Here is a 12,973-nt window from a genome sequence, read left to right as displayed (position 1 = left end):
TGTATTACTTCAATACCATTCAGAAATACCAGGAACTGAACATCATCAGGAAAAATTGGAATGCTGGCAAAACTACTGACGTTCATATATTAATATAGGAGAACCTAATTCAAATCCAAAATAAGGAATAAAATCAGAAAAGAATATAGAAGATATACAGTTACACTGAACCAATGTAGGACCAATACCTTAGCCCTTGCTTAAACCAGCCAGCCCTTTGTCCCAATTGATAGTTCACTTTATATCCGGTTTTTTTCTTCAAGAATTCATATACAGTACATTTGGGCTGCCATATATTCTCAGAAAAATCTGGACAACCTCTAGATGGAAGAAAATACTTCTTTGCTGTCCTCTAGTGACTGTCTACATATTTACAGAACAGCTATTGCACCCCTATAGTATAGTACAAGGGTATCAAACTAAAGGCCAGGTGGCTGGATCTGGCCTACTGGGTGCTTAGATCTGGCTCACAGGGTCACCGTGGAAACAGCAAAGGACCATCCCACGGTGCCTCTGCCAGTGAAAACGGAACTCGGAAGGGCCGTGTACAGTCCTTCTGAGCAACATTTTTGCTGGCAAGGGTTGCAGGGGGCTGTCACAGCTGAAAACAAAGCTTAGGAACCATTTTCACTGACAGAGCGCCACATGAATGAAGCCTACCCCTAGCCATACGCCCCCCCCAAGGTCAAGTGCAACCCTAATACAGCTCTCAATGAAATTGAATTTGGCACCCTGGTATAATACTTTAATATTCTGTTTTATCCTTGCAAGGACCCAGTGTAGGTCTAAAGTTATTTGATGTGTTTTCATGACTTAAATGGGCTTGAACTTACATTTCTCACATCTTAGTCTACTTCCTAAATCATAACTTTGCATAGGCTATATTCCATTTGTACCCTAAGAAATTAGCTAGTCATTTTTTTTTGTATTAGAGGATGATAGGAAAGAATGTGTTTGCAAGCTGTACCATTAAAAAAAGAAAATAATTATCAATAGTTCAATCAATTAATTCCAACTTCATGAACTCATGAGGTTTTGAGGGGTTTTAATGGTACAACTTGTATCACTGAACACAACAGCAAGAAATGTGACTGAGCGGTAAGACACGTGTCTCTCTTCTCCTCCACCGTACCCCTCCCCACCTGCCACTCCCCGTCACCAGCCAAGATCAGCAGGCCAGATTCAGTGAGCTGAATGCACCGCCACTCGGGAAGAGAAGAACGTGAGAAAAAGGCTCTCTCGCAGCGCCTCCTCTCTTTTTCTCCCGAGCATTGTCTGGCTCACCAAATGTGGCCCGACCTCAGGCAGCAGCAGGTCTGACCTGTCCTGGCTGACAATGCTGTGGGCAAGAACCAGTTATGCTCTTCCTGCTTCATGGCTGGGCAGACAGAACCCATACCAACCACTGCTCAGAGCTCCAGCACCAGTCCCCCCTGCCCCAGGGCTACGGCTGGCAAGAGTGCTCTTTTTGCGGCTGCCAGTAAGAAAAGGGGCGTGGTAGCTAGGGTTGGCAGGAGGCTGTTCCACGTGGATGATAGGTGCACATGGGGCGTGCGAGGCACATTCCTCCCCTGTCCCCCTGCCTTGCCTCCTCACCTTGTGCTGTTTGCACAGGAAGCGTTGCTGGACCTTTTGCTGCTTTTGCAGCTACAAAAGCAGCCATGGTTGCTGGAGGCAGCAGCAGCCTGAGCAGCACTGCCAAAGTAGCTGCTTCGTGAACAGTGGGATGACCTGCTGCGACCATCGCATTGTTACCAGTAAGTAAGGAGGAATCTGCAAAGCGTATCGCTGGGCCTGCCACTCTTTTTGCAGCAGCCACTAAGAGAAGGTGCAGTAGGGTTTGCAGGAGTGGCCTCCGCATGGATGGCAGGTACCAGTGGGGAGTGTCTCCCCGTTTCACCCCCAAGGGAATGGTGGGGACCAGCTGCTCAAAGGCTTCAAGGGCCTTATTTTCAGGGGAGGGTTTATTTTAGTGTATCCGCTCAAAAGCCCAATTGGGTTTATTATCCAGAGAGGCCTTAGTTTCGGGAAAACACAGTAGTCATAGTTAGGACTTTCTTCTAGAATGCACAAAATGGGACTAGCGGTAAATCTGACATCTGTAGTCTTTAGAAAATAGACACAGAACAATGAGTTTATAGATTTCTCATAAAAGATAAGAATTTACTTATGTTGTGTCTTTTGCTTTGCTTTGCATGGCATGTATTATATTCCTAAATAAATGAAAAACATTTTCCCCATCTCTTCCACTGAAGATAATAGGTCAGAGTATCTTTGTACCAGATGTAGGTTGTAACAATATGCTATAAAAGGGATAAAACTGCAGTTTAAAAAATATAGGCTATGCCATAAGGAAGCTCCTCCTCCTGCCTCCCATGAGTCCCATCTGTTTCAGCTGTTGTATCTTTGTTAGCAGATTAACTGCTGGCAGTCCTCAACTCCAACATTTTTAAAGATTATGGCGTACCTTGTGCCGATCCTTTGTTAAATCCTTCAGTGTATCTTTTGTACATGATTACACTGTAGGTTGCAGGAATACAGAAATGCTTTGAACTAAATATCTCACATTTTCCTTTTGAATATTGTCAACACCTAGTCCAACTCTATTTCCTGGAGAATTCTGTATTTCTGTAACTTATTCTTCTATCTTTGAACCTGCATTACAATATGTAAGCTAAAAATACTTTAGGTCTGAATGAAAGATCCGATTCTTAATAAAAACTTAACACACACTTATTATTTTGTAAAAAGACTCAATAATCATACCTGAACATTTTTTTTTACATCTGGTCTGCCAATGGCCAAAACTACTTTACTTAACCTTGGCCATTTTATTCTGTAATATCTTTTTGACTAAATAAGTGCAGTCAGGCAGTAGGGAAAGCAAGTAGAATGCTTGGCTGCATAGTTAGAGGTATAACAAGCAGGAAGACAGAGATTGTGATCCCGCTGTATAGAGCACTGGTGAAACCACATTTGGAATACTGTGTTCAGTTCTGGAGATCTCACCTCCAAAAAGATATTGATAAAATTGAACGGGTGCAAAGACAGGCTACAAAAATGGTGGAAGGTCTTAAGCATAAAACGTATCAGGAAAAACTTAATTAACTCAATCTGTATAGTCTGGAGGACAGAAGGGAAAGGGGGGACATGATTGAAACATTTAAATATGTTAAAGGGCTAAATAAGGTTCAGGGGGAAGTGTTTTTAATAGGAAAGTGAAAACAAGAAAAAGGGGGCACAATCTGAGGTTAGTTGGGGGAAAGATTAGAAATAACGTGAGAAAATATTATTTTACTGAAAGAGTAGTAGATGCTTGGAACAAACTTCCAGCAGACATGGTTGGTAAATCCACAGTAAGTGAATTTAAACATGCCTGGGATAAACATATATCCATCCTAAGATAAAATACAGGAAATAGTATAAGGGCAGACTAGATGGACCATGAGGTCTTTTTCTGCCGTCAATCTTCTATGTTTCTATAAGCATATGGGGCTGGAGCAATTTTTGAACAAATTATTTCACTGCGCCTTACAAATATTGACCATTGTTTATAATTTTGGGTTTTTCTATCTGCAGGTAAACCTATTAAGCTGTCTAGATTTTGCTGAATGCAGCTCCGGTAGCCTCGGGCAACATGAATAGTGACAACTCCTGGGAATTATAATTCAACAGTATCTGGAATGCCACCGGTTCCTCATACTCAGGAATACATGAAACATTATGTATGCCCCTATATAGATATACCTTTCAAATTAAAAGTACATACCATTCAGGAAAAAGAACACCATTGACTCCGAAAAAGTGTCTACATTTGCATTTGCCATGTTTTCTCACCTCGAGGTGCAACTACTGCAATGCTCTCTACATTTCCATTTGACCTTATCACCCTGAGGTTCGACTACTGCAATGCTGTCTACATGGGGCTACCTTTGAAGAATGTTCAGAAATTTCAGATGGTGCAGAATGCAATCACGCGAGCAGTCTTGGGCCTTCCAAGATACACCAATGTCTCTCCATTACTCTGCGAGCTGCATTGTTTGCCGACTGGTTGCCGAACACAATTCAATGTGTTGGTTATGACCTATAAAGCCCTATATGATATCGGATCAGGTTACTAACGGGACCGTCTTCTGCCTCATATACCCCAGCGGCCGGTCAAGTCCCACAGAGTTGGCCTTCTCCAGGTCTTGTCAGCTAGACATATCGTCTGGCGGGGCTTAGGGGAAGAACCTTTTCTGTGACGGCCCCGGCCCTCTGGAATCAACTCCCTCCAGAGATTCACACTGCCCCCACCTCCCTGCCTTCCACCAGAGTTTAAAGACCTCTCTCTGCCGGCAGGCTTGGGGCCATTAATTCAATCATCTTGTCCCAGCCGGTGAATGAATGTATAGGTTGATTGATTGAATGTGAGCGGTTGTTTTTTAAGATATGAGGGTTTTAGTATGTTTTAGTTTTAGATTTCTATATGATATGCTCACTCTACTTCATATACTCAAGTATATTCACTTTAGTTGTGATCCGCCCTGAGTCCGAGGAATAGGGCAGCATAAAAATCAAATAGATGGATAGATAGATCTTTTGGTTGCCAGGCAAAAATATTTCTATTCTTGATGGGACAGAATATACTATTGTATAGCTTTTCCTTTCTTCTTTTAATGTGCTGAGATCATGAAAGAATGTATGAATATAGTGCAAGTATAGTGTTATACTGAACCCGATGAAGGCCCCTATGATGTCATCTTGTGTTTTGTTAATATAGTGACAAAAATGTACTAGGGTTATACTTCTAGACTCATTCAACATTAGTAGGCATATGATTATTGTCATTAGAACAATTTCTACTGCAGTTTTTCCAATGCCTTTGCAGACGCTTCAGGCATTTCTGAGTCATTTTTATTTTTTGTATTTTTTTCCCTTTCCAGGATAGGTATACACTGTATATAATGATCAGTCTAATATCAACACAACTCTAATTATAAAACAACTTAAGCCTGAGTGCAGGACAGCTCTATTAGTATATAACCAGCATTTTTGTACTGTTCCATAACAGTAATTTTACATTTAATGTTGATGCTGAATTACTGACCATTATATTCAAAGGAAACCAAATGGAAATGGAATATATACTGCGTGTGTTTGTATAAACAGGTAAGAAAACCAATGTTATGTCTATAATTCAAAACCATTTCTCAGTAAAAAATTAAACTTCACATTATCATTAGTGCTTCGGCAATAAATACATGAATGTAGCATTATTTCTCAATGTGTTCTGTTTCATAGGAAGTGAAGTGAGGAGTATGATCAAAATTCAAGATTAATTTAAATTGTCAGTATTTTAGTTCTTCATGTGTGAAAAATTGCATCAAGGATCTCAAGTGTACTATGACATTACTCATTTTTGTCAATACCTATTATTTATTTCTTAAAAGGAAAATATCGTACATGCTCAAACTGGGAACTCATATAATGATAGCATGTCAATGTATCAAAAATGAAACAATAACAAACATTAATTCCAAATGTTAAATAAATATTTAAATTCTCAAAGCAGATACATTACAAAATAGAACTATAACCCAATATGTGTTATAGTTAAATGACCATGTGTGCATTTAATTATGTACTGGGAACTCCTGTATTAAAAAATAACTTCTGTTAAAGAAAAATACTAAATTCTATTTTAACATAGCCCAGACTTGTATAAAGAAATTATAGCAATGATGACTTATTCTGGGGTCAAATGATTCCAGTTGGCATGATTCCATCTCCAGAACTATAATACCTGTCTCGTGCTGCTGTTCTCCATTCATTTCCACAGCAATCTGGTAATACAGCTTGGGAACAGGAAGCAGGAAAACTCACTGGGTCACCGTCTTGATCTCATCAGCATCCCAGGGTCCGCTTCTTCAAGCTTTGTGTCAAAGTAAAAACTGTGAAGAAAATTTAGAGGCACATTTTTATCCTTAAATCTAGAGATACATTTTATTTCTTTTGTTTTTGTAGCATTAGAACAAGCCAAGTCAGCACTCCTATTTGATTCTACCCAAAAAAATCTACTATTTTCTAATACCGAGGTGATTTTGTTACAGAAATCTACTATGCCACAGACTATTAGAAACAGAAGATAAAATAATGACACAGGTTTACTTACTTTAAAGGTATAAATTCATTTTGTGTTTCATACAACTTTTTTTTTCCTTATTAGATTTGTATGCCCCCCCCTCTCCGAAGACAATGTAAACAAATATAATATTAAAAACAATCTAAAAAACCCCAATTAAAAAAAAACACTCATACATATAAGCATACCATGTATAAATTCTATAAGCCTAGGGGAAATAGGCGTTGATTGCTTACCTGAACGCCTCTTCTCGTACGGTGAGCGGGTACAGCAGTCACATGGGTTGCTCATGTCCAATCCGGTGGAACTGAGCCTAGTATTAAAAAAGCTTGCCGGATCCGCCCCTTCCCCAGAATTCGCGAATCCATAGACTAGGCTCAGTTGTGAAGCTCTTTAGTGTTCAACTCTCATTGTTAGAGGAAGAAAGATATAGAAAGGTAAAGAAGACACATATAAGGGCGGGAAGTGACTGCTGTACCCGCTCACCGTACGAGAAGAGGCGTTCAGGTAAGCAATCAACGCCTATTCTCCGTACTGAAGGAGCGGGTCCAGCAGTCACATGGGACATACCCAATAGATGGTCCCTAGGGTGGGATTAGCTTGCTATCGTGTGAGATAACGGATTGGAGTACCCTTCTGCCGAAGGCAGCGTCCGCTGAAGCGTAAGAATCAATTTTGTAGTGCCTGATGAAGGAATTTGGCGAGGCCCAAGTGGCTGCTTTGCAGACCTCCTCCAACGGGGCTTGAGTCGCCCAAGCGGCCGAGGTGGCTGCGCTCCTGGTGGAATGCGCTGTGATGTTCCTTGGAACTGAGAGGGAGGCCGACTCATAGGCCTTAGATATAGTCCCTCTGATCCAACGGCCTATTACTGTTGAAGACACTTTGGCCCCCATGACTCTGGGATGATAGGCTACAAAGAGTGCTTCTGACCTCCGAAAGGGTCCTGTGCGTTGGATATATATTCTCAGCGCTCTGGTGAGATCCAGGGTGTGCCATCTAATTGCCAAGGGATGGTCTCGTTGGAGGCAGAAGGAAGGTAGGACAATATCCTGAGATCTGTGGAACATGGAACTGACCTTGGGTAAGAAGGTGGGGTCCAGTCGCAAGACTACCTTGTCCTGATGGAATTGACAAAGGTCCTGCCTGATTGAGAGGGCAGCCAGCTCCGAAATGCGTCGGGCAGAGGTAATAGCCACCAGGAATGCTACCTTAAAGGATAGGTACCTGAGGGACGCCGATTTTAGGGGTTCGTATGGTGCCTGCGTGAGGGAATGGAGAACCCGTGGCAAATCCCAGGAAGGATACCTGTGGACCTTGGAAGGTCTGAGATTGGCTATGCCCTTGAGGAATTCCTGAACTTCAGGGAAGGATCGGAGAGGCTGTCTGCGGGGACCCCCTAGGACAGATGAAATGGCTGCCAGATGACGCCGGAGGGTGCTGGTGGAAAGTCCTTTATGGAAGCCTTGCATAAGGAAGGAAATAATTCTGTGTATGGGGATGCACAGAGGGGAGAGACCTTCCTGTAGACACCACTGGTGAAACTTGGACCACGTGTGGTCGTAGATTCGATTGGTCGAACCCCTTCTGGCCTTTAAAATGACCTCCACTGAATCGGGGTCATGACCACGCAGTTCTAGATCTCTCCTGATAACAGCCAGGCGGTGAGGTGGAACCACTCCGGGTCTGGATGGAAAGAGGCCCCCTGCCGCAGCATATCCCCCGAAACGGGGAGTCGCCAAGGGTCCTGGACGGACAGCTGTTGGAGATCCGCGAACCAGGGCCGGCGGGGCCAATGAGGGGCGATTATGATTACTCGGGCCCTCTCGGTGAGGACCTTGTGAATCACGTCCGGGAGGATTGGAATTGGAGGAAATGCGTAGAGTAGGCCTGGAGGCCATGGACTCCGGAGGGCATTGATTGCTTCCGCTCCCGGGGATGGAAATCTGGAATAGAAGCGAGGGAGTTGGGCGTTCGCATTGGTCGCGAAGAGATCCAGGATTGGTAGGCCGAATCTGAGGGTGATTTGATGGAACAGGTCTTGATGGAGGTTCCACTCTCCTAGGTCTATCGTTGCTCGGGATAGCCAATCCGCCTGGACGTTGAGACTCCCCGAGATGTGATCGGCTAGGAGCGACTGCAGATGTTTTTCCGCCCAAAGGCCCAACTTGAGGGCCTCCCTCATGAGAGCCTTGGATCTCGTGCCTCCCTGTCTGCAGATATGGCTTTTTGTGGCAATGTTGTCGGTGAGAATGAGAACGTGCCGGTTGGGGATGCGAGGAGAGAAATGCTTCAGAGCCAGGGAAACGGCTCTTAACTCTAGCCAATTGATTGGCCTGGAAGCTTCCTCCGGGGACCACGTGCCCTGGGCTATCATCCCCTGGGCGTGGGCGCCCCATCCCGATAGACTGGCATCTGTGGTGATGACAAATTGATCCGGGCACCTGAACGGGGATCCTTTGTCCATGGCCGGAGACTTCCACCACTTGAAGGATCTGCGAACACTCAGTGGGATGACAATGCGTCGATTTGAGTTGCTGTGCCCCGATCTCTGAAAAGGCAACAGGAGCCACTGGAGTTCCCTAGCATGAAGGCGAGCCCAGGGAATGATGCCTATGCATGACACCATCTTCCCCAAAGGGGAAGATAGAGTAACTATGGATACTGAAGCATTAGATAAAATGTTAGAAATTAACTCCACTATACTGAGTTTTCTCTCGGGAGAGAGAAAAACCTGGGAGGATTCTGAATCAATAATGGATCCCAGGTGAGAAATGGATGTGGAAGGTTGGAGGTGACTTTTATCAAAGTTGATGGAAAATCCATGGTCCTGAAGGACTGACATGGTGACCGAAAGGTCTGTTTTCACTCTCTCTAGGGAGTTCCCATGAATCAAAATATCATCAAGATAACATAAAATGTGGATGGGAGACGCCCGGATATAGGCCGCCAGGGACCCCAAGAGCTTTGTAAAGACTCGAGGGGCCGAGGAAAGGCCAAATGGCATCGCTCTATACTGGAAATGCCTGCCTTGAAAGGAAAAACGTAAAAATTTTCTGTGGCATTTGGCTATAGGAATGTGAAGGTAGGCCTCAGTGAGGTCTAAGGAGACCATGAAATCTCCCGAATGAATGGCGGCCAAAATAGAAGACAAGGAGTGCATCTTAAACTTCCTATATTTGATGAATAGGTTTAGTTTCTTTAAATCCAAAATAGCTCTCCAACCTCCGGAGGACTTTGGAACCATAAATAGGATGGAGTAAAAACCTAGGCCCTTCTGATCGGAAGGGACCGGTTGAATGGCTCTGATGGACAATAGATGAGAAATGGCCTCCTCCATACGGTTACAATCTGAGGATGACCTGGGAGAAGGGCAGGAAATAAAACGTTTAGGGGGAGGAGAAATAAATTCTAAAAGAAGGCCTGATTGAACAGTGTCAATGACCCAAGGGTCCTTGGAGGTGAGACGCCAATTAGAGACGAAATGAGCTAGGCGACCCCTTATGGGAATGGAGGTAAGATTACCATCTAGGTTTTTTTGAAGCCCTGTTAGAGGAAGCTCCCCTTTGGAAGCGAAACCCTCTACCCCTGGAGTTCCTACCTTGGGAACGAAAGCGGGGGGAATACTGACCTGGAGATCTCTGATAGGAAGCCGCTTGATCTTGCTGGCGCCCTGGGCGACGAAAGGACTGCGTTTTGGTAGCCTTTTTTGTGGTTGGACCCAAAACTTTCTTCTTGTCCGTGGTCTCCGTGAGGAGTGGATCCAGAAGATCACCGAAGTGAAGGTCGCGCTTTAAGGGGCCCTGGGATAACTGCCACTTTTGGCGAACTCCCGCTTGCCAAGGGCGAATCCATAGGAGTCTTCTTGCCGTTGTAGAAGCTGCAATAGACTTAGCAGAAAATCTAGTAGATTGCAAGGTGGCATCAGCCACGTACTGGGCAGCTGCAAAGACCTTGTTGAAGTCTTGTTGACCTCTCAAGTCATCGGGAGGAATATGCTGTTGAAGTTGGCGAAGCCACAGCAGCGTGGCTCTGGAGAAAAAGGAAGCCGCTGCAGAACTTTTAATGGCCCAGGAATCAGCGGTGAATCCTCTTTTGAGCATTTGCTCAATGCGCTTGTCCTCTGGGCGGAGGACTTCCTCCGCCTCGCCTGGCTCAGCCGCTGCCGAGTGAAGAATCTTGACAGGTTCATCTGGTTTGGGAAAGGATAGAAGCTCTTCATAGGAAGAGGAAAGTTTGTACAACTTTCTATCCTTGGTGGAGGGATTAAGGCCAGATGCTGGAAATTCCCACTGTTTGAGTAAGGCATCTTTAAACAATTTAGGCATAGGAATTACCTCGTTATCCTCCTGTTCCTCTGTGAAGTAAGGTAAATTCTCCTCTGGGGGATCAGTGGAAGTGGAGGATTGTTTCTCCTGGGCCGCTAATCCCGTAGAAATTCTAGCTTTGAGGAGGAGAGATTTGAATAATTGAGAGGGAAAAATAGTAATTGGAGGAGGAACCTTTATTTGGGATTCCTCATCATCTGATAAGCCTTGAAAAGCATCCTCATCATCCTCTATATCCTCATATTCATCCTGGGAGGAATCTGAATCATCCTGAATAGGAGCTCTGACCGCTGGGGAAGAACCCAAGGGGCGGGAGGAGCGAGAAGGAGGAAGAGGTAAGGGAGGCTCATTGATGGTGGAGAATTTGGCATCAATGGCTTTGGACAGCACAGCAAATATAGACTGGAACTCAGGAGGTAAACTGGAAATATCAGCAGAAATGGCAGAAGAATTCCTAAAGGCCTGGGAAGATCCTGGCTGGGGGGAATCTTCAATAATATCTGGTTCCTCTGGACCTATGCCCCATAGGTTAGGTTGGGGTCTGTCTAGGTTTGGCTCATCCAGAGATAACACAGGGACCCCAGAAGGAGGTAGACTAGAAGCCTCTGGGGGGTCTTGACTACTGATTACTTGGGCCTGCACTTTCAAACGTTTTGCTGATTTGTCATGATTTTTTGTAGGGCTAGGTCCCTTCTCTTCTCGGCCCTGGTGACCTTGGTCGAGGGGCGGGCCCCTGGAGAAGAGGAGGAAGAGGCCTGGGGGATACTAGTAATTTCATCGCCTGTAGGCCTGGCCTCTCTGGGACCTTTAGTTGTGCCTCTCTTGGGAAAAGTAGCCATAGTCTGACAATTAACAGAAGACAAGGCTGAGCCAATAACTGAATAATAAGGAGAAGAATTTCAAGGACTTCCCAAGAGGAATGGATCCTGCTTCGAGGCCTCGAAGCTGCTGAAACTTGAGGACAATCTGGGCAAACCCAGAGTTCGTGCCCCCAAATCCAGCGGGGCCAGCCTCCCTAAACTTTGTAATTAAGTAAACCAAGGCACTCTGGCTGGAGGCTTAGCCGGTGGAGAATTTAGCCTGGGACCCCCAAGGCCCGCTCCGGGATCCACGCGGTGGACTGAGGCCTACGGGGCTGGCAGGAGGCCAACACGAGAGGCCTAGATTTAAAAAGGGCGCGAAGGCCTTCGCGCCGAAAAAATCGCCCCGTAAATACTTAAAGGGGAAGCGATCGACTAAGTCCAGGAGACTAGAAGGCGTCTCACTCCGCAGGAGGTATTTCTTAAGCCCTTAAATATTTTGTATACAATAAATAATCAATAATTCAATATATAAATACTTGCACCAGGACCTCCAGGCCAAAGGATTAGAAGAATCCACAAGCGGCCGCAGGAATCGTAACCGGCAAAAACCGCCGGGGGAAAACGAAACCGCAACTTCTCCCAAGGAAAAAAGCCGAGCCGCTTTATTTTTTTCTTTTTTTCTTTTAAACGGCTGGCGCAATTGGTGCAAGTAAATGAATAAAGACAATAAATCTTACTACTTTTTGAAGGAAAGATCGAAGGGAAGGTGTTAGAATGTTGAACGAGCTATCACAATACAACCGCAGGATATGCGAACTGAGCGAATTCTGGGGAAGGGGCGGATCCGGCAAGCTTTTTTAATACTAGGCTCAGTTCCACCGGATTGGACATGAGCAACCCATGTGACTGCTGGACCCGCTCCTTCAGTACGGAGAAGTGAAATTTCAATTCCCCCATGCCTGACGACAGAGGTGGGTTTTTAAGTCCATCAAAAAATAGAGTCCCTAATTTCAAATACAGTAATTAACATAAAGTAGATATTCTTCACATCAGAAACTTCTATCACAGTTTAAATATCTGGAAAGCTTGCAAACAATTCTAAATATATTAAAATTGTTACACCATCAAGTAGGAATACCCTAGTATCAAGAATAGATAAATTGGCTGGGTAACTAGAAATAGATTACACTATTAAATAATCTTTTGATTGAACCTTTGTTGAGGGGGCTTAACATTCTCGTTAAAGAGCCACACATATTGCTGGGCACAATATGATATATGCTTGTTAACTAGGTCTTCTGTATATTGTATGAAAATATCCACTGTTTTGACTTCAGAACCCAAGAGACTGCCAGAAAGGTTATATCAGCAACTGTTATTATGATAGTTGGCAAAATGCTCTAGGAATCGTAATATACAATACTCGAGACATACTATTCCTTAAAAATAAGGCAATTAATTATATTTATGTTGATGAGAAAATACAAAATACATATTAAGAAATATACTTATTATATTTATTTATTTATTAATTATATTTATGCCAAATGAAAATTTGCAAATTACTAGCAATAATAGTATAAGTACTTTTAAGTTCCCAGAACTTTCCAACTCTTTAAAAGCAAGACAATTAAAAACTGAATTTAAAAAAAGACAAAGGAATAAATCTCACCATGATAAATTTAACTAAAAAATAAGCTATCTTAACAAAAATCTGGATT

At 43.8% G+C, this 12,973-nt stretch overlaps 1 protein-coding gene across 3 annotated transcripts in view; it reads right to left on the bottom strand.

The window, feature by feature from the left end:
- Positions 1 to 12,973, bottom strand: part of SFMBT1 (Scm like with four mbt domains 1) — a 132,904-nt gene that overhangs the window by 50,334 nt on the left and 69,597 nt on the right. For all 3 annotated transcript variants that reach the window (XM_070738636.1, XM_070738638.1, XM_070738637.1), the window contains exon 2: positions 5,786 to 5,933. In XM_070738636.1, the coding sequence (XP_070594737.1) occupies positions 5,786 to 5,813 (28 nt within the window). In that variant the 5' untranslated portion in view covers positions 5,814 to 5,933. The remainder of the gene's footprint in view (positions 1 to 5,785; positions 5,934 to 12,973) is intronic.

Source organism: Erythrolamprus reginae, chromosome 2, assembly GCF_031021105.1.
Source record: "Erythrolamprus reginae isolate rEryReg1 chromosome 2, rEryReg1.hap1, whole genome shotgun sequence".
In the NCBI taxonomy this organism is placed as follows: domain Eukaryota; kingdom Metazoa; phylum Chordata; class Lepidosauria; order Squamata; family Dipsadidae; genus Erythrolamprus; species Erythrolamprus reginae.
This window is presented reverse-complemented; position numbering and strand designations above follow the sequence as displayed.